We start from the raw sequence: 21,664 nt of genomic DNA on the forward strand, positions 1-21,664 counted from the left end.
CTACCAGGCCACTCAGATGACAGGGAGACTGTCAGACCTGCTGAATGGAGGGTGTAGGAGGGCAGGACACTATCCTTACTATCCTCACCATCTGTTGCCAGACAGGGAAAGTCACCCCAGAACTGCTTACATAAAAGTGTGTGTGTGTGTGTGTGTGTGTGTGTGTGTGTGTGTGTGTGTGTGTGTGTGTGTGTGTGTGTGTGTGTGTGTGTGTGTGTGTGTGTGTGTGTGTGTGTGTGTGTGTGTGTGTGTGTGTGTGTGTGTGTGTGTGTGTGTGTGTGTGTGTGTGTGTGTGTGTGTGTGTGTGTGTGTGTGTGTGTGTGTGTGTGTGTGTGTGTGTGTGTGTGTGTGTGTGTGTGTGTATGGTATCCCATGTGTGGGTCTGAGAGATAATGTGTATCCAGTGTCAGATAGGAGAGTGGTAGACAAACCAACCCCTGGAGAAGGTCTGTGTTAATGTGACTTGGAGGAAGGGCCAGTCCATTCCAAACCTCTTGCGTCCAAAATAGCACCCTATTCCCTACATAGTGCACTACTTTTGATTATGGTCCAACAGGTACTGGTGAAAAGTAGTGCACTATGTAGGGAATAAGGTGCCATTGTGGACGCATACCATATCTACTGGTGATCCTAAGGGGACTGGGCTCTATAATGGCTGCATGGTCAGAGGACAGACAGGGGAGGAGAGGAGAGGCAGGATAATACTGTTTACCTGATAAAACACTAGACAGACAAACACACAGAGACGTCCCCCTGACCTGCCTTAAATCAGCCCTTCCTCAAAACAAAGGGAGCCTGCTGGCCAGGGGTGGGAGGGATGTGTGTCGGGTGGGAGGGATAAGTCTGGAGCAAGTTCATGTGGATCCCTATGGTACTGACGATGAGGTCCAAGACAGAAGGTCACAGACAAAGGGGTAACATTGAGCTGGTGTTGATGGGAGCGTGGATAGCCCTAATACGGCTGAAGACTCCATTACTATGGGCTACTTCCATACCAGAGGTGTGAAAAGTAGGGTAGGGATGGTGTGGACAAGTGATTGGTGATGTGAGTAAATTTGACAATTGATTAGCTTACCACTTCTCTAGGTAGATAGGAGTCCTCTTGGCGTAGGACTAGCAGACTGACTGTTCCTCCCATGGGGGTGATCCTGAGTAGAGCTACCACCTCCTCCTGACTCGTCCCATTAAGGTCTACCCCATTCACCTGGACACACACACACACACACACACACACACACACACACACACACACACACACACACACACACACACACACACACACACACACACACACACACACACACACACACACACACACACACACACACACACACACACACACACACACACACACACACACACACACAAAGGTAGATATAGGGGATGTATTAATACATGTTACTACCTTGTGTTACATGTGCTACTGCCTGGTACTGTCTTGAAACAATTACTAATTACTAATTCCATTCTACACATAATCATTCTTTGTTTTCATAGAGGAGCTGTGACTGCCTGACATCTATAAATATGGGGTATTTCTAAGAGCGGACATTTTCCAATTACATAGTCTATGATTTTCATGTCATTCTGATTGGACTGTTGACACAAGATTATTACGTTCATTTCCCTGTGTTTAGCCACTCAGCCCAAGGTAAACAGCCCTACAGGTACTACACTCTGTGATTTGAAGGGATACTTCGTAATTCTGCCAACACGGCGCTCTATCTACTTCACCAGAGTCAGATGAACTTGTGTATACCCTTTTTACGTCTCTGTGTCCAGTATGAAGGAAGTTAGAGGTAGTGTCGCAAGCCAATGCTAACTAGTGTTAGCGCAGTGACTAGAAGCATGCCAGCAGATATTCATAGACTCAATCACTGCACTAACGCTAGTTCACAATTGTGCTAGTTAGCAACTTCCTTCAAACTGCACGAAGAGACAAAAATGTTATCCACAATTTCACTTGAAGGCTAGAGGCGTCACTACATACACCCTGGTTCGAATCCAGTCATTGAAAATAAGAATTTGTTATAAACTTAAAAATAAAACTCTGGTGAAGTAGATAAAGGGACCCATTGCCAAAATACCAAAGTATCCCTTTAAGACTCTTTTCAATGGCAAAGCCCATTCAATCAGCCTTTGTGTCTTAAGCATATTGGGTACTGCCATTGGCGTAGACACAACAATCATGAATGACATAGGACATAGAGGCTTAAAGGTGTTTTATTCCATATCACATAAAACCATGTTGATTGGATGTCTCAGAACAAAATTCCAAATCTATGGAAGGAAGAGGGCAACGTAAGGGTTGGAGCATGACAAGGGTAATGAAGAGGAAGGGGTGAAGTAGGAGGAAGAAATAGCCAGAAGAAAGAGACTTCATTAATTCTGCCTCTCACCTCTTGCAGCTGGTCGCCAGCCTTCAGGCGGCCATCTTGGATAGCAGCACCCCGAGCCAGGATGTTCTTGACATAGATGGGGGCGGAGCCTCCTATGGGGACGTCACGTGATGTGATGCTGAATCCAAGACCCTCAGGACCTGCAGGAGGAACATAATACACCAAACATAGTTAAATAAAGGTTAAATAAAAAATATATATAAAATTAATTCTATTCTATTCTAAAAGCGCATCAGGAACCAAATGTGGAAGGACAACTTTATTTATGGCTTTGACCATCATGTCAAACCTGTCAAACTACAGTACTTAATAAGTAATCTCAAATGTATTGGTTTGCATGCACGGTCTTCTATTGGTGAAAGAATGGGCGTGCAGCTTAGGTTGTGGTTCAACATACAAAATAAGCATGAAGTCTCCAATGTGTCGAAATATAAGTCAAATCTATTAACCGAAATTGGGTGTTTGTGATAAATGTGTACTTTATACATGTGTGTGTAAGGACGGCGGGACCACCGATGTGACTTGCTTGAATTTAAAACTGGTTGCAGACAAGAATAGCAGCACGCAGAGTAAAGGTTTCTGTCGGTTTGTGTGCAGTCTTTATTCTCCCCTTCTGTGGAGTGTCCACAGGCATTAGACACAGATAATGGTCAGCAATGGGGTGAGAGGATCCTCTGCCTCCACCCATAACACAGCATCAGATGCTTTTGATACACCACATATCAGACCAAATACAGTTTGCTAGCGGAAACATTACTAAATGTTAGAAAACAATGTTAAAGGTTCAGACATCATAGCTCTGTAAAGATGTTTCCTCCCAAGTTCTGACAATGGCCTTTATACAGTTCTAAATGACTATATATGTGTCCCAAATGGCACCATATTCCCTATGTAGCGTACTACTTTTGATCAGAGCCCTATAAATGTGCACTATGTAGGGAATATGGTGCCATTTGGGACGCATATTATAAATTGCCAGACGGGGAAGGCAGGGAAAGTCAATAATAGCCTACAAAAGCGGAATATCAACACTGACCTTATCGACCGACCAACCCTACACTGTCTGCCCAATAAAGGATTGGTCAGAAGTACTGGTTCCTGGTCAAAAGTAGTGCACAATAAAGTGAATAGCATGTAATTTAGGAAGCAACCAAAAGCATTGCCAAATGCCAGTAAGGATATGAATGACATTTCTACTTTTAGATGGGGAAGAATGGTTCCACCCAGTGAGTTGGTTGAGATGTGTCCCTCCCTGGTAAACAAGTTATCCGTTAATATGTGGAACCGGCAGAGTGGCGGGTGTGTTGTTAGTTCAAGCCTTCCTGACAGTACAGTGATTAGTATTCTTGTTGAAGAGATTGTTCATTTTACTGGCCTGTCATTCACTGTCTGATCGCTCATCATGACCTATTTTCTCCTCTCTTCAGTGTCTCGCTGGTTGATACCGACGGACTGACTGTGTGTATGTGTGTGTGCATATGCGTGATGTTTTTGCCTCACTAGCACTAAGATGAAGCAGCGAGAAAACACACTACCCAGCAACTTTGGGTGTATTCTATATTCAGAAAGGAGGATATAGATCTTGGAACAAAGAGGGCTGCACACCACAACATGAGAATGTTGCTGACAGAGAGGTGCCAACAAAGTTAAGTCATTGAATATATTGAGGTTATTTCCTTCCTGCCAATACAGCAGGAAGAACGCTCTTTACTTATTATAGAGTTCTGTAAATGAAATGGATAGATAGGCACATCCCAGTTAGACTAACTAAGATCCTTTCTGCACTAGTAGCCGGTGTCTGCTAATACGGCAGCTGCCCCTACTGCTGTCTGGGATCCTCAGTGTGTACGTACAGTAGTGGAATTGGTTGCATCAAAAATGGCTCTCTATTGCCTTTATAGAACCTAGAGCATAGTCTGAATCAGCTGGTCTGTGAAGACCACTATCCTCTACCCTTCTGTTCTGGCAATTCCAATCCATTCAATTTCTCCAATCAGTCTACTTAGCCGAATCAAACTCTACATTCTAAGATCTCATCGTTAAGGGCTTCCATTCAGGCAATTAGCAGAATGCATCTCTCGCTAATAGCACTGGGTGTAATTAACTAGCATACTGACGTCTTTATTTGGGGGTAATAGAAGCTTTTTGGATTAAGACTACCAGTCCTGCGATCCCAGCAAAAATGGGCTGTTCATTTATCTGACTTTATCTGCATATACAGCACTTATATTAAGCCTCACAATTAAGTGAGTTACCATTTTATTTTCAGGAGAAATTGACAAACAGACAAACAATAAAAAACAAGTGGTCCAACAAAGGAAAAACCTGATAAAACATTGTATATGAACGCAGTAAGTACAGAAATCGCTTGCTCACTGCGAAATGAATATCCAATTAGTAAGTGACAACTGTGTGGAATTTGTGACAGCAACTCTGTGAGCTTATTACAGTATTATAGACACTATGTCCAGGGACGTCCTACAATCTGTGTAGAAGAATCCCTTACCGTCTAATGGCTCTTGTGTAGCTTGTGAGCCTGATAGAGCAAAACGTGAGTCTCAGCTTTTCATAGATAGCTTTTAATAGTTTGTAGCTGAAACCATTCGGACACGACAGGTATTTTTTGTATAGAAGACCAGGTGCCTTCGGGATCAGCCCTTGTCTCCCACAATGGTTAGAAGTCCAAAACACACTGGCGATAAGGTGGGACACATTGGGTTAAGTCTGAATCCCGTATCCGATAAGCCAATTATGTAGCAAACATGAGGAGACGTAGAATGAGTCTTAATGGGCTGTGTCGGTCTGTCCTTTTGGCTGCATTATTTGATTAAGACACTTTTGCTAATTTCCCAGCAAGGAAGGACGGGGGGTCTCTCTCTCCCTTTCCCTCTGCCTCTCCTGCTGCCCCCCCTCATGGAGGAATCAAGACACACACATTTATAAATAATGGACAACTTGGAAATGGTCTCTGAATACTGCAAATGGACAACTCATTTTGAATTTGACAGGTTCCCTTACGAAAAAAACAACATGAATTCACATGTGGAAAATCACGTGTCAATAACTGAGTTCACTTGGATTCCTACACTTTGGACTTCAAAGTAAATCTCAGCTTTGTTAAAAATACACAAGAAAAACGATTATATTTATCATAGTGATTCAGGAGAAACAGCAGAAAAGATCAGCTTGTGAGTTCAGCTTGTGAGCGATTGTGAGTTCAAATCCCAGGTGGGGTAATTTTGAAAAGTCAGCACAAAGTGATCATGTCAAACATTGTAATATCGATAAAAGATGTTTACACTATTTTTAGCTGAACAGTGTACCACTTACCTTAAAACCCTATTTCATTTCATCCCTTATAAAAACATGTGAAATATGCAGTTTCACATGTGAAATCATATTTTCACATGTGAAATAGCTGTGTTCACATGTTGAGCTGAAATGTTCATGTTAAAACAAAAGAGACATGCGAGGTCAGTTTTCTTACATGTGAAACCATATGTTCGTATGTATTACATTTAGAGTTCACATTGTAACACATGCTTTCACCTTGTGAAAACCACTCACATGTAAAAGCTCACTTTCACATGTGGAAATTGCACTTTCACTGGTGAAAAATGTTCACGTGAAAATCGAACTCAGATGTGGAACTGAATTTTCATATGTGAAAAAAAAATCACATTTAAAAATATAATGAGCAATTCTACAAGTGAAAAATATGTAAATGTTGTCACGTGCAGTTCCATGGTATCACATTTATACATTTTGCATCCTCATGTTCACATCCAATTTTATTGGACACATACACATGTTCAACAGATGTTAATGCAAGTGTAGCGAAATGCTTGTGTAATATTATTAAACAAGTAATCAAACAAAATTCATATCGACGAAATGATTCACACAAATGTAAAGGGATGTATAAGAATATGTACATATGAATATATGGATGAGCGATGGCCGTGCGGCATAGGCAAGATGCAGTAGATGGTGTAGAATACAGTACATACAGTTGAAGTCGGAAGTTTACATACACCTTAGCCAAATACATTTCAACTCAGTTTTTCACAATTCCTGACATTTAATCCTAGTAAAAATTCCCTGCCTTCGGTCAGTTAGGATCACCACTTTATTTTAAGAATGTGAAATATCAGAATAATAGTAGAGAGAGAGTAGAGTAGAGATTCATTTCAGCTTTAACTTCTTTCATTACAATCCCAGTGGGTCAGAAGTTTACATGCACTAAATTAGTATTTGGTAGCATTGCCTTAAAATTGTTTAACTTGGGTCAAACATTTTGGTTAGCCTTCCACAAGATTTCCACAACAAGTTGGAGTTTTGGCTCATTCCTCCTTACAGATCTGGTGTAACTGAGTCAGGTTTGCAGGCCTCCTTGCTAGCACACACTTTTTCAGTTCTGCCCACAAATGTTCTATAGAATTGAGGTCAGGGCTTTGTGATGGCCTCTCCAATACCTTGACTTTATTGTCCTTAAGCCATTTTGCTACAACTTTGGAAGTATGCTTGGGGTCATTGTCCATTTGGAAGACCCATTGTGACGAAGCTTTAACTTCCTGACTGATGTCTTGAGATGTTGCTTCAATATATTCACACGAGGACATTTCTCCAAAAGTACGATCTTTGTCCCCATGTGCAGTTGCAAACCATAGTCTTGTTTTTTTTATGGAGGTTTTCGAGCTTTGGCTTCTTCCTTGCTGAGCGGCCTTTCAGGTTATGTCGATATAGGACTCATTTTACTGTGGATATAGATGACTTTGTACCTGGTTCCTCCAGCATCTTCACAAGGTCCTTTGCTGTTGTTCGGCGATTGCACTTTTCGCACCAAAGTACGTTCATCTCTAGGAGACTGAATGAGTCTCCTTCCTGTGCGGTATGACGGCTGCGTGGTCCCATGGTGTTTATACTTGCGTACTATTGTTTGTACAGATGAACGTGGTACATTCAGGCATTTGGAAATTGCTCCCAAGGATGAACCAGACTTGCGGAGGTCTATAATTATTTTTCTGTCTTGGCTGATTTTTCTTGATTTTCCCATGGTGTCAAGCAAAGAGGCACCGCGTTTGAAGGTAGGCCTTCAAATACATCCACAGGTACACCTCCAATTGACTCAGATGATGTCAATTAGCCTATCAGAAGCTTCTAAATCCATGACATAATTTTCTGTAATTATCCAAGCTGTTTAAAGGCACAGTCAACTTAGGGTATGTTAACTTTTGACCCATTGGAATTCTGATACAGTGAATTAAAAGAGAAATAATCTGTCTGTAAACAATTGTTGGAAAAATTGCGTTTGCCAAAACTATAGTTTGTTAACAAGAAATTTGTGGTGGGTGAAAAACAAGTTTTAATGACTCCAGCCTAAGTGTTTGTAAACTTCCAACTTCAACTGTACATATGAGATGAGTATGAGATGAGTAATGTCGGATATGTAGACATTATTAAAGTGGCGTTAGTTTAAGTAACTAGTGATACCTTCATTAAATGTATTAAAATGGCCAGAGATTTGAGTCTGTATGTTGGCAGCAGCCACTCTAAGTTAGTGATGGCTGTTTAACAGTCTGATGGCATTGAGACAGAAGCTGTTTTTCAGTCTCTCGGTCCCAGCTTTGATGCACCTGTACTGGCCTCGCCTTCTGGATGATAGCAGGGTGAACAGGCAGTGGCTCGGGTGGTTGTCGTCCTTGATTATCTTTTTGGACTTCCTGTGACATCGGGTGCTGCAGGTGTCCTGGAGGGCAGGTAGTTTGCCCCCGTGATGCGCTGCGCAGACCGCACTACCATCTGGAGAGCCTTGCGGTTGTGGGTGGAGCAGTTGCCATACCAGGCAGTGATACAGCCCGACAGGATGCTCTCGATTGTGCATCTGTAAACGTTTATGAGGGTTTTAGGTGACAAGCCAAATTTCTTAAGCCTCCAGAGGTTGAAGAGGCGCTGTTGGACCCAGTTGCACAGGGTGGGGTCGAGACCCAGGGATGATGATTTTGGAGGGTACTATGGTGTTAACTGCTGAGCTATAGTCAATGAACAGCATTCTTACATAGGTATTATTTTTGTCCAGATGGGATAGGGCAGAGTGATGGCGATTGTGTTGTCAGTGAACCTATTGGGACGGTAAGCAAAATGTAGTGGGTCTAGGGTGGCAGGTAAGGTGGAGGTGATATGATCCTTGACTAGTCTCTCAAAGCACTTCATGATGACAGATGTAATTTAGTTCAGATACCTTAGCTTTTTTGGGAACAGGAACAATGGTGGCCATCTTGAAGCATGTGGGGACAGCAGACGGATAGGGATTGATTGAATATGTCCATAAACACACCAGCCAGCTGGTCTGCACATGCTGCGAGGACGCGGCTAGGGATGCCGTCTGGGCCGGCAGCCTTGCAAGGGTCAACACGTTTAAATGTTTTACTCACGTTGGCCACGGTGAATCAGAGCCCACAGGCTTTGGTAGCAGGCCGTTGTTTAATTTGTCTGGGAGCAAGACGTTGATGTCCACGACGGGGCTGGTTTTTCCTTTTTGTAATTGGTGATTGACTGTTGAATTGCGACTCTACTTTGTCTCTATACTGATGCTTTGCTTGTTTGATTGCCTTGCGGAGGGAATAGCTACACTGTTTGTATTTGGTCATGTTTCCAGCCGCCTTGCCATGATTAAAAGTGGAGGTTTGAGCTTTCAGTTTTGCGCGAATGCTGCCATCAATCCACGATTTCTGGTTAGGGAAGGTTTTAATAGTCACAGTGGGTACGACATCACCGATGCACTTGCTAATAAACTCGTTGAGTTAGCGTATATGTCAATGTAGTTGTCTGAGGCAACCCAGAACATATTCCAGGCCACGTGATCGAAGCAATCTTGAAGTGTGGAATCCAATTGGTCAGACCAGCGTTGGACAGACCTGAGCATGGGTGTTTCCTGTTTTAGTTTCTGTCTATAGGCTGGGAGCAACAAAATTAAGTCATGGTCAGATTTCCTGAAGGGAGGGCAGGGGAGGGCTTTGTATGGATCGCGGAAGTTAGAGTAGCAATGATCCAGAATGGCACCAGCTCGTGTAGCGCATTCAATATGCTGATAGAATTTAGGAAGCCTTGTTCTCAGATTAGCTTTGTTAAAATCCCCTGCTACAATAAATGCAGCCTCAGGATATATGGTTTCCAGTTTACATAGATTCCAGTGAAGTTCTTTCAGGGCCGTCGAGATATCTGCTTGGGGGGGATATACATGGCTGTAACTATTATCGATGAGAATTCTATTGGTAGATAATGTAGTCAGAATTTGATTGTAAGGAATTCTAGGTCAGGTGAACAAAAGGACTTGAGTTCCTTTATGTTGTTATGATTACACCATGAGTCATTATTTATGGGGAATACACCCCCACCCTTCTTCTTACCAGAGAGATGTTTGTTTCTGTCGGCGGGATGCATGAAGAAACCGGGTGGCTGTACCGACTCTGACAACATGTCAGCCATGTTTCCGTGAAACAGAGAATGTTACCATCTCTGATGTCTCTCTGGAAGGCAACCCATGCCCTAATTTTGTCCACCTTGTTGTCTAGAGATTGGACATTGGCGAGTAATTGTTTTGGGTCGGCCTCTGGTATAAGATCCCATGTCCAGGGTGGAAGTCCGAACAAATTATTCGCTTCTGGAAAATCGTATTCCTGGTCGTAATGTTGGTAAATTGACGTTACTTTTATATCCAATAGTTCTTCCCGGCTGTTTGTAGTAACAATTGAGATTTTCTGGGCAAACAGTGTAAGAAACAATACATACACCTGAAGCGAGGCAACCATCTCTGTCGGCACCATTTCTTGATTATATTTCCCGATATCATGTTTTCACCTGCTCAAATGTGTAGTTTCATGTTACCACATGTTGCTTTTACATGTTGTTACATGTTATCACATTAACTTCACATAAGATCACATGAAATTCATGTGGTTTTTCCGTAAGGATTGTACATAATCTTGTGTAATTTGTTATCACATGAGTCTCATAACGGTTCATGAAAGCTTACAAGTGGGACAATGCAGCACTCGAGACAGTTAAATTGTCTAAGAAATATATTCTGACATTTGTATAAGAATTATGGGATTCGTTTTCAGTTAAAACACAAACCTGTCTGCCTAGTGCAAATAAACCAAACTCCTGGCACTGGGCTTTCTCTGGACTAAACCCAACAAATAAACCAAACCCCTGGCACTGGGCTTTCTCTGGACTAAACCCAACAAATAAACCAAACTCCTGGCACTGGGCTTTCTCTGGACTAAACCCAACAAATAAACCAAACTCCTGGCACTGGGCTTTCTCTGGACTAAACCCAACAAATAAACCAAACTCCTGGCACTGGGCTTTCTCTGGACTAAACCCAACAAATAAACCAAACCCCTGGCACTGGGCTTTCTCTGGACTAAACCCAACAAATAAACCAAACTCCTGGCACTGGGCTTTCTCTGGACTAAACCCAACAAATAAACCAAACCCCTGGCACTGGGCTTTCTCTGGACTAAACCCAACAAATAAACCAAACCCCTGGCACTGGGCTTTCTCTGAACTAAACCCAGCAAATAAACCAAACCCCTGGCACTGGGCTTTCTCTGGACTAAACCCAACAAATAAACCAAACTCCTGGCACTGGGCTTTCTCTGGACTAAACCCAACAAATAAACCAAACTCCTGGCACTGGGCTTTCTCTGGACTAAACCCAACAAATAAACCAAACCCCTGGCACTGGGCAGTCATTGTGTTGTGTGTGTGTGTGTGTGTGTGTGTGTGTGTGTGTGTGTGTGTGTGTGTGTGTGTGTGTGTGTGTGTGTGTGTGTGTGTGTGTGTGTGTGTGTGTGTGTGTGTGTGTGTGTGTGTGTGTGTGTGTGTGTGTGTGTGTGTGTGTGTGTGTGTGCGTGCGCACTAGGCCCTGTGTGTGTAGAGGGCGCAGCAGCAGGTCGAATTCATCATCTAACCCTCACAGTAATAAGCAAGAAATTAAACACACGTAGCATTGCCACGTACAAAACCCCTTCAAATCCGCTGTTTACGCTGGGGATTTCTGTGAACATATATTGCAGCGATATGAGATGGCGGCTCCCAGAGAGCATGCTGCTTTTAGCCTAAGTCTCCTGCTGCCCTCGCCGTGCGCTAGTATTCCCTGAAGCTATTTCTCTATGCCCCGTGAAACCTTTCTACGCTCAACATCTGCTTCATCAGACAGCCTGTACTGAGTGTGTGTGTGTGTGTGTGTGTGAGTGTGTTGGTGTTGGACATAATAGACCTTTCTGGTTTGCGTTTCTGCTACAGAGGCCTGTGAATATCTCACACAGTTGTGCCCTGCCTGTTGTAGTTAATTGCATCTTTACGGCTTGCTTCTCCAACTGTGAATGCTAATAGAATTGAATGCAAGCACCGACTGAGAGGGCTAATTTCACCCTTTTCTTTTAACATGCTGAGAAAAGTCTGATAACGGCATTAGGGCAGAACAACGTGCCAAAACAAAGAAAGAAAGAGAGAGTGACATGGAGAAGTAGGAGAGGGAGAGAAAGACGGGGAGAGAGCGGGAGAGAGATATGAAGTGACGTTTGTAAGCAGCATTCAGCATACCTCATTCTACCATCCACCTTTTGAAGTCTGTCACACTCAAAGGAGGACAAAACGGTTATTGGAGCGCACGCGCGCGCGTGTGTGTGTGTGTGTGTGTGTGTGTGTGTGTGTGTGTGTGTGTGTGTGTGTGTGTGTGTGTGTGTGTGTGTGTGTGTGTGTGTGTGTGTGTGTGTGTGTGTGTGTGTGTGTGTGTGTGTGTGTGTGTGTGTGTGTGTGTGTGTGTGTGTGTGTAGGTGTGTGTAGGTGTAGGTGTAGGTGTGTGCATGTAGATGTGTACGTGCGTGTGTATCCCGAGTGCTCTCCTCCCCAGAGTGGTGTGTGCAGCTAAGACGCTGCTGTGATGCAGAACAAATGAGATTTGGGTCTGTACGTGAGTTAGTAGAGCAGTGCTGGATAGACAGTCCTTCACAATGAAATATCAACACTTTGAAGTCTCTAACAGTATTAGTTACACAACACTCATATCTAATGTAGCTAGGATAAGAACGGACACTTGAGAGATATCATCTCTTATTGAAGTGAATTAAAGGACCTTTGAAAGCCCTATGAATATACCCCCAAAAATAATATGTATAGTTTCACAATAATAGTGTTTGATTGTTTGTGTGTGAGTTCGTGTGTGCATTCTGCATGCCTGCATGTGTTTACCTTTCTTCAGCTGAATGTTCAGTCTCCGGCCGGTTTTCTTTAAGTAGCCTGCAGTAGGGTTGGCACTAACTCTCCTCTGCAGGGATGGAGAGGGGGCCGAGGAGACGTTGTTGCTTCCGCTGTGAGGTAGCGAGGTGGAGAAGCGCTGGTCTGGTACACGCTGTGGTAGAGGACCATGGTTCTGGTGTTTGATGTTGGGGATGGGAATGGGGTGTGGTCTTGACCTGGAGGACATCCTCTGTGGGTTGTGGTCCAACCCCACCCCCCCGTGGACCACCAGACTACCCCTTTCCCCGGGCTGTGGGACCTGTGGGTCCGAGGCCTGGCTGGAGGTGAAGCTTCCCCGGTTACCCCTCTCCCCCCTCGGACATGGGGGGCTAAGCTCCTCCTGGGAGAGCTGCTCATACTGGCTCTTCATGGAGGCTGGGACCACATGGAACAGAATGACAGGAGAACGCATGGCCTGCCTGAACATGTTCTGGGCTCTGGAGTAGAGAGGAGAGGAGTCAGCAACACACATCATTACATTAGCGAGGGCATGATAAGAACATGAGCTAATGCACTTTTATCAGTGTACTAAAACAGATAGAGAGAGGTCAAGAAGAGAAGTGAAGAAGAGGCAGCATACAAATCATTACATTAGCTATAGCTTGATAATAACAAGAGGTAATGTACAGTGTGATATGGCAGCGTACTGATAGAGAGAGAGAGGCTACACAGACGTGAAGAGGAGAGGTCAACAGGTCAACGTGGAAAACCATAGGCTGATAGTAGCGAAGCACTGGAGAAGAGGCTTATTCAGAGATTCCATTAGCTAGATACTGTATGCGCTGTGTAAATGGCAGCATAGTCTCAGGAGGAGGATGAGATCAGCTTTAGCATTGGAAGGGTGAGCGTTGAGCCACAATGAGATTCAGCCAGTCAACATTATACATTCAAATATCTATCAAATAATTGTGTGTGTTTGTGTATGGAAAGGGTTTATGTGTGAAGCCACTGTTCACTAGACTGTAAAATGATAAAACAACAAGGAAGATGATGATGGGCGACGTGTAGTAAACACAACAAAGTCGCCGCACATACAAAGACTTGTACTTTATACAGAATGGACAAACTCCTGTATTAGTTTGGAACCAAATAAGAAAAGCCGCTCCCCCCTCCTTGCTCTGATGCGGCATTGTTTTGTCCTGAGCTCAGACGCCACTTAGCATATAGATAGTCTGGCCTGGAGCAGCCCCATCGGTCCCACGGCATAAGAGGATAAGGGCCTTCAGTGTGTTTGTGCGCGTGCGTGCGTGTGTATGTGAGTAGCGTAGCAAAGGATGATGTGATAGCCAACAATCCCCCCCTCGCGTTCTCAGCCTCTCCATTATCACGCCCATGATACCGCATTGAACCCGTCCAAATGAGTTATTGACAATCGCTAAGCCGCTTCCGCCGTTATAAACAGCACTTCATTTGGAGCTCTTTCACCTCAGTGCGGAGCGGAGTGTGCCGAGACACTTCTTTGGGATTTTGTCCTTCATTCTTATGTTAATTTCTCCCTCAAATCATGTGAACTGCAGCAGCCTACGGTGGGTAATGAGAGGCACAGTGACACTCCAGTAATCAGACGACGAGGAGACAGCAGCTCAGCTTTCTGATTGAATAATAAATTACCCCATCAATGCATCATTACATTTAGTTAGATTAACCGCTTCTAAATATTTATCCATGCAAAACAATCCAATAAGATTATAATATCACTTGGAATTATCTCCGTACGGTGCAGTGCACAATCAAGGAGAGTAGAGAGATTGTAAAAAGTGATTTACTTCGCCACTAGAATCATATTGTGGTGCGGTCACGTTTGTGAATGCCGGTGAGAGCTGTGAGCCATGTGTACGTGGAGCGATACAAAACATTTCTCCCTTGAGGATTTGGTTTGCAAAGTACAAATACACCTCTTTCACGGCAGAGAGGCCAGGGAGGTAGTGTGGATGTTTACCAATGAAAAGTCAAGCACAATATTTACTATTGCCAAACACTTCAGTGGCTTGCCAAGTCTAGATGATTGAATTAACAATGTAGCTAGCTAAGTAAGTACAACAGTTTTGAGTTTTGAATGCTGGGCCAGGTAAGAACTGTTGCCAAACTTAATCACAAAGTGTATTTAGAAAATGTGAAAATGCTTTGTTATAAAGATATAATCTAACAGAACACAAGCAAACTGAACTAGGCCATGACGGTACTGTATGTTTGATGACAGGTGTATTAATTAACACAATGTACACGTAGTGTCCCCTCCACATGTACTCTCTGTATAGCCTATAGCCAGGCAGACCCTACCAGATCAACAGACACCCCATCGGGCCGCACCCTAAGACAGCTAACCGTGAATCCTGAAAGCTCCATCCTAGCCAGCACTAAACCAGGCAGGAGCTCTTCCTAATGGGCAGGATATCGGTCAGGGCAACCTCCTTCCACATGCTTGCTTTGGGTCAGGGTCTGGACAAAATGCAATATATTTCTCATCTCTGGAAAAGACAGAACCAATATGACTCTAAAGCTGTGTTAGTGTGTGTGTCCCCTCCTAGCTCCATGTTGCGATGGCCTTGTATCTTCAATCCACTTTAGGAAATGAAAAGTAGCAATAAATCAATAGAACAGAGGAAGGTGAGGCTCAGGCGCTAAGGTATATTAACCTCTCTAGGCTAGGGGGCGGTATTTTCACGTCCGGATGAAAAGCGTGCCCAAAGTAAACTGCCTGCTACTCAGGCCCAGAGTCTAGGATATGCATATTATTAGTAGTTTTGGATAGAAAACACTCTGAAGTTTCTAAAACTGTTTGAATGATGTCTGAGTATAACATAACATTATTTGGCAGGCGAAACCCAGAGGACAAACCATCCACGATGGTTTGAGGCGACAGCGTTTTCAATGGGGTTTCTATGTGGATCTATATTTCTAAGGCACTTGCTTGCAGTTCCTATCGCTTCCACTGAATGTCAGCAGTCTTTAGAAATTGGTTGATGTTTTTTCTTTGTGTAATGAAGAAGTAGAGTTGTTCAGCACGAGGGTCAAGTCTAGTGTGCTGTTGTGGAACACAGTTTATCCCGTCTTAAATTTGATTGTTTATTTATGTAAAAAAAAGAACTAAAGGTGCATTAGGAAAGTTTGAAATGTTTGGACAAAGATTACAGGTAACTTATGAGATATTTTGTAGTCATGTTGCGCGAGTTGGAACCGGAATTAATCGAACAAAAGGACCATTTGTGATGTTTATGGGACATATTGGAGTGCCAACAGAAGAATCTCTTCAAAGGTAAGGCATGAATTATATAGTTATTTCTGAGTTTTGTGTCGCGCCTGGCGGGATTAAATATAATTGTCTGTGTTTGTTTGATGGAGTGCGGTCCTCAGATAATCGCATGGTTTGCTTTCACCGTAAAGCCTTTTTGAAATACGACACCATGGCTGGATTAACAAGAAGTTAAGCTTTATTTTGACATATTGCATGTGAATTTTCAAGAATGTTAAATATTTACAATTCTGTAGTTTGAATCCCATCTAGCCTAGAGAGGTAAAGGTTGGTAAGGTCAGAGGGGTAGGGGAGCTAAGGTATACAGTGGGGCAAAAAGTTTTTAATCAGCCACCAATTGTGCACGTTCTCCCACTTAAAAAGATGAGAGAGGCCTGTCATTTTAATCAAAGGTACACTTCAACTATGACAGACAAAACGAGGAAAAAAAATCAAGAAAATCACATTGTAGGATTTTATATGAATTTATTTGCAAATTATGGTGGAAAATAAGTATTTGGTCACCTACAAACAAGCAAGATTTCTGGCTCTCATAGACCTGTAACTTCTTCTTTAAGAGGCTCCTCTGTCCTCCACTCGTTACCTGTATTAATGGTACCTGTTTGAACTTGTTATCAGTATAAAATACACCTGTCCACAACCTCAAACAGTCACACTCCAAACTCCACTATGGCCAAGACCAAAGAGCTGTCAAAGGACACCAGAAAGAAAATTGTAGACCTGCACCAGGCTGGGAAGACTGAATCTGCAATACGTAAGCAGCTTGGTTTGAAGAAATCAACTGTGGGAGCAATTATTAGGAAATGGAAGACATACAAGACCACTGATAAACTCCCTCGATCTGGGGCTCCACGCAAGATCTCACCCCGTGGGGTCAAAATGATCACAAGACCGGTGAGCAAAAATCCCAGAACCACACGGGGGTACCTAGTGAATGACCTGCAGAGAGTTGGGACCAAAGTAACAAAGCCTACCATCAGTAACACACTACGCCGCCAGGGACTCAAATCCTGCAGTGCCAGACGTGTCCCCCTGCTTAAGCCAGTACATGCCCAGGCCCGTCTGAAGTTTGCTAGAGAGCATTTTGATGATCCAGAAGAAGATTGGGAAAATGTCATATGGTCAGATGAAACCAAAATAGAACTTCTTGGTAAAAACTCAACTCGTCGTGTTTGGAGGACAAAGAATGCTAAGTTGCATCCAAAGAACACCATACCTACTGTGAAGCATGGGGGTGGAAACATCATGCTTTGGGACTGTTTTTCTGCAAAGGGACCAGGACGACTGATCCGTGTAAAGGAAATAATTAATGGGGCCATGTATTGTGAGATTCTGAGTGAAAACCTTCCATCAGCAAGGGCATTGAAGATGAAACGTGGCTGGGTCTTTCAGCATGACAACGATCCCAAACACACCGCCCGGGCAACAAAGGAGTGGCTTCGTAAGAAGCATTTCAAGGTCCTGGAGTGGCCTAGCCAGTCTCCAGATCTCAACCCCATAGAAAATCTTTGGAGGGAGTTGAAAGTCCGTGTCGCCCAGCAACAGCCCCAAAACATCACTGCTCTAGAGGAAATCTGCATGGAGGAATGGGCCAAAATACCAGCAACACTGTGTGAAAACCTTGTGAAGACTTACAGAAAACATTTGACCTCTGTCATTGCCAACAAAGGGTATATAACAAAGTATTGAGATAAACTTTTGTTATTGACCAAATACCTATTTTCCACCATAATTTGCAAATAAATTCACTAAAAATCCTACAATGTGATTTTCAGGATTTTTTTTTTAAGTGTACCTATAATGACAATTACAAGCCTCTCTCATCTTTTTAAGTGGGAGAACTTGCACAATTGGTGGCTGACTAAATACTTTTTGCCCCACTGTATTAAGGTTGGTAAGGTCAGAGGGGTAGAGGCTCTTATCAAGAACTATAGGTCACCATAAGGACTTTATGGAGAATCACTGAGGGCACAACTCTCACATTTCTAATAGTCTGTATCTGACTCATAATGCTTAAATACAATGTATTACTGTACATTTTGGAGAAAGAAAGGAAGAGACAGAGGCAGAGAGTAAAAAGCTTATGAAAGATAGGTTTAAGAAAGTTAAGAGGTAAATGTTGAATATGTCCCATCTCTGTAGGTCAAGACAGAGGCGAAGCCGGGGGGGGGGGGCCTTACTGTTCAAATCGGATGTTCCTCAGATCCCCGTTATTAATCTTGACGACACAGTCGTTCTCCTGGAACAGGCCTTCCTGCTCCGCCTTGCCGCCGCGCTCCAGACGCTTCACTAACAACCCAAGGGTCCTGGAACAACGGTACACACGTTACACACACACACCTTACAGACTTTAAACTTACGCCACACACATATATAACACACTCGACAGACCAGGTCAAACCACACGTTACACACACACACCTTACAGACTTTAAACTTACGCCACACACACATATAACACACTCGACAGACCAGGTCAAACCACACGTTACACACACACACCTTACAGACTTTAAACTTACGCCACACACACATATAACACACTCGACAGACCAGGTCAAACCACACGTTACACACACACACCTTACAGACTTTAAACTTACGCCACACACACATATAACACACTCGACAGACCAGGTCAAACCACACGTTACACACACACACCTTACAGACTTTAAACTTACGCCACACACACATATAACACACTCGACAGACCAGGTCAAACCACACGTTACACACACACACCTTACATACTTTGAACTTACGCCACACACACATATAACACACTCGACAGACCAGGTCAAACCACACGTTACAGTATACACACTTCACACACACCAGGCGCAAGACTTTTCACACAACTAGGAATTGTCCTCTGCATCCATTTAATTGAGATTAGGGAATTCATTAGAAAGATTGTCATGTAAAGAAAAGTCCAAAGATACAGGTAATGGAATGTAAAAAGATGGGTTGTGAAGACATGCATAGAACACGCCATTACTGTCGAACCACTGATAGGTAACTACTACTGTAGAACCACCGACTAGTAACTATTAGAACCACTGACTCGTAACTATTACTGTAGAACCACTGACAGGAAACGAATAGTGTAGAACCACTGACAAGTAACTATTATTGTAGAACCACTGACTAGTACCTATTACGGTAGAACCACTGACTAGTAACTATTATTGTAGAACCACTGACTCGTACCTATTACGGTAGAACCACTGAATAGTAACTATTATAACCACTGACATGTAACTATTACATTAGAACCACCGACTAGTAACTATTATAACCACCGACTAGTAACTATTACTGTAGAACCACTGACTCGACCACTGACTAGTAACTATTATAATCACCGACATGTAACTATTACATTAGAACCACCGACTAGTAACTATTATAACCACCGACTAGTAACTATTACTGTAGAACCACTGACTCGTACCTATTACGGTAGAACCACTGACTAGTAACTATTATAATCACCGACATGTAACTATTACATTAGAACCACCGACTAGTAACTATTATAACCACCGACTAGTAACTATTACTGTAGAACCACTGACTAGTAACTATTACTGTAGAACCACTGACTAGTAACTATTATAATCACCAACATGCAACTATTACATTAGAACCACCGACTAGTAACTATTATAACCACCGACTAGTAACTATTACTGTAGAACCACTGACTCGTACCTATTACGGTAGAACCACTGACTAGTAACTATTATAATCACCGACATGTAACTATTACATTAGAACCACCGACTAGTAACTATTATAACCACCGACTAGTAACTATTACTGTAGAACCACCGACTAGTAACTATTATAACCACCGACTAGTAAACTATTATAACCACCGACTTAACTATTACTGAGAACCACCGACTAGTAACTATTATAACCACCGACTAGTAACTATTACTGTAGAACCACTGACTAGTAACTATTATTGTAGAACCACTGACTAGAAACCACTGACTAGTAACTATTATAACCACCGACTAGTAACTATTACTGTAGAACCACTGACTAGTAACTATTATTGTAGAACCACTGACTCGTACTATTATTAGAAACCAGTGACTAGTAACTATTATAACCACCGACATGTAACTATTACATTAGAACCACCGACTAGTAACTATTACATTAGAACCACCGACTAGTAACTATTACATTAGAACCACCGACTAGTAACTATTACATTAGAACCACCGACTAGTAACTATTATAACCACCGACATAACTATTACATTAGAACCACCGACTAGTAACTATTACATTAGAACCACCGACTAGTAACTATTACATTAGAACCACCGACTTAACATTATAACCACCGAACTATTATAACACCGACTAGTAACTATTATAACCACCGTAACTATTACATTAGAACCACCGACTAGTAACTATTACATTAGAACCACCGACTAGTAACTATTACATTAGAACCACCGACTAGTAACTATTATAACCACCGACTAGTAACTATTATAACCACCGACTAGTAACTATTACTGTAGAACCACTGACTAGTAACTATTACAATAGAAACACTGATTAGTAACTATTACTCTAGAAACACTGATTAGTAACTATTACTCTAGAAACACTGACAAGTAACTATTACTGTAGAAACACTGGAAAATAACTATTAAATTAAATTACATTTTATTGCTCACATACACGTGTTTAGCAGATGTTATTGCGTGTGTAGCGAATTGCTAAATATTACTGTAGAAACACAATAGTAACTTACTGTAGAAACACTGAATAGTAACTATTGCTGTAGAAACACAGCATAGTACATATTACTGTAGAAACACTGACTAATAGCTATTACTGTAGAACCACTGAATTGTAACTATTACTGTTGAACCACTGACTAGTAACTATTACTGTTGAACCACTGACTAGTAACTATTACTGTTGAACCACTGACACGTAACTATTACTGTAGAACCACTGACACGTAACTATTACTGTAGAAACACTGACTAGTAAATATTACTGTCGAACCACTGACTAGTATATATTACTGTAGAAACACTGAATAGTAACTATTAAATTAAATTCAGTTTTATTGACAAGTAACTATTACTGTAGAACCACTGACACGTAACTATTACTGTTGAACCACTGACTAGTAACTATTACTGTAGAACCACTGACACGTAACTATTACTGTTGAACCACTGACTAGTAACTATTACTGTAGAACCACTGACTAGTAACTATTACTGTAGAACCACTGACTAGTAACTATTACTGTAGAACCACTGACTAGTAACTATTACTGTTGAACCACTGACTAGTAACTATTACTGTTGAACCACTGGCTAGTAACTATTACTGTAGAACCACTGACACGTAACTATTACTGTAGAACCACTGACACGTAACTATTACTGTAGAACCACTGACTAGTAACTATTACTGTAGAACCACTGACTAGTAACTATTACTGTAGAACCACTGACTAGTAACTATTACTGTAGAACCACTGACTAGTAACTATTACTGTTGAACCACTGACTAGTATATGTTACTGTAGAACCACTGACTAGTATATGTTACTGTAGAACCACTGACTAGTAACTATTACTGTAGAACCACTGACTAGTAACTATTACTGTTGAACCACTGACTAGTAACTATTACTGTAGAACCACTG

General features: G+C 42.3%; 1 protein-coding gene across 3 annotated transcripts in view; it reads right to left on the minus strand.

Moving 5' to 3' along the window:
- The window catches only part of LOC123991147 (partitioning defective 3 homolog), a 625,449-nt gene that overhangs the window by 311,932 nt on the left and 291,853 nt on the right, over positions 1–21,664 (minus strand). For all 3 annotated transcript variants that reach the window (XM_046292394.1, XM_046292392.1, XM_046292393.1), the window contains exons 8-11: positions 18,141–18,266; positions 12,660–13,144; positions 2,400–2,539; positions 1,076–1,204 (exon numbers count right to left, since the gene is read on the minus strand). In XM_046292394.1, the coding sequence (XP_046148350.1) occupies positions 1,076–1,204; positions 2,400–2,539; positions 12,660–13,144; positions 18,141–18,266 (880 nt within the window). The remainder of the gene's footprint in view (positions 1–1,075; positions 1,205–2,399; positions 2,540–12,659; positions 13,145–18,140; positions 18,267–21,664) is intronic.

The sequence above is a fragment of the Oncorhynchus gorbuscha genome, linkage group LG12, assembly GCF_021184085.1.
Source record: "Oncorhynchus gorbuscha isolate QuinsamMale2020 ecotype Even-year linkage group LG12, OgorEven_v1.0, whole genome shotgun sequence".
Lineage (NCBI taxonomy): Eukaryota > Metazoa > Chordata > Actinopteri > Salmoniformes > Salmonidae > Oncorhynchus > Oncorhynchus gorbuscha.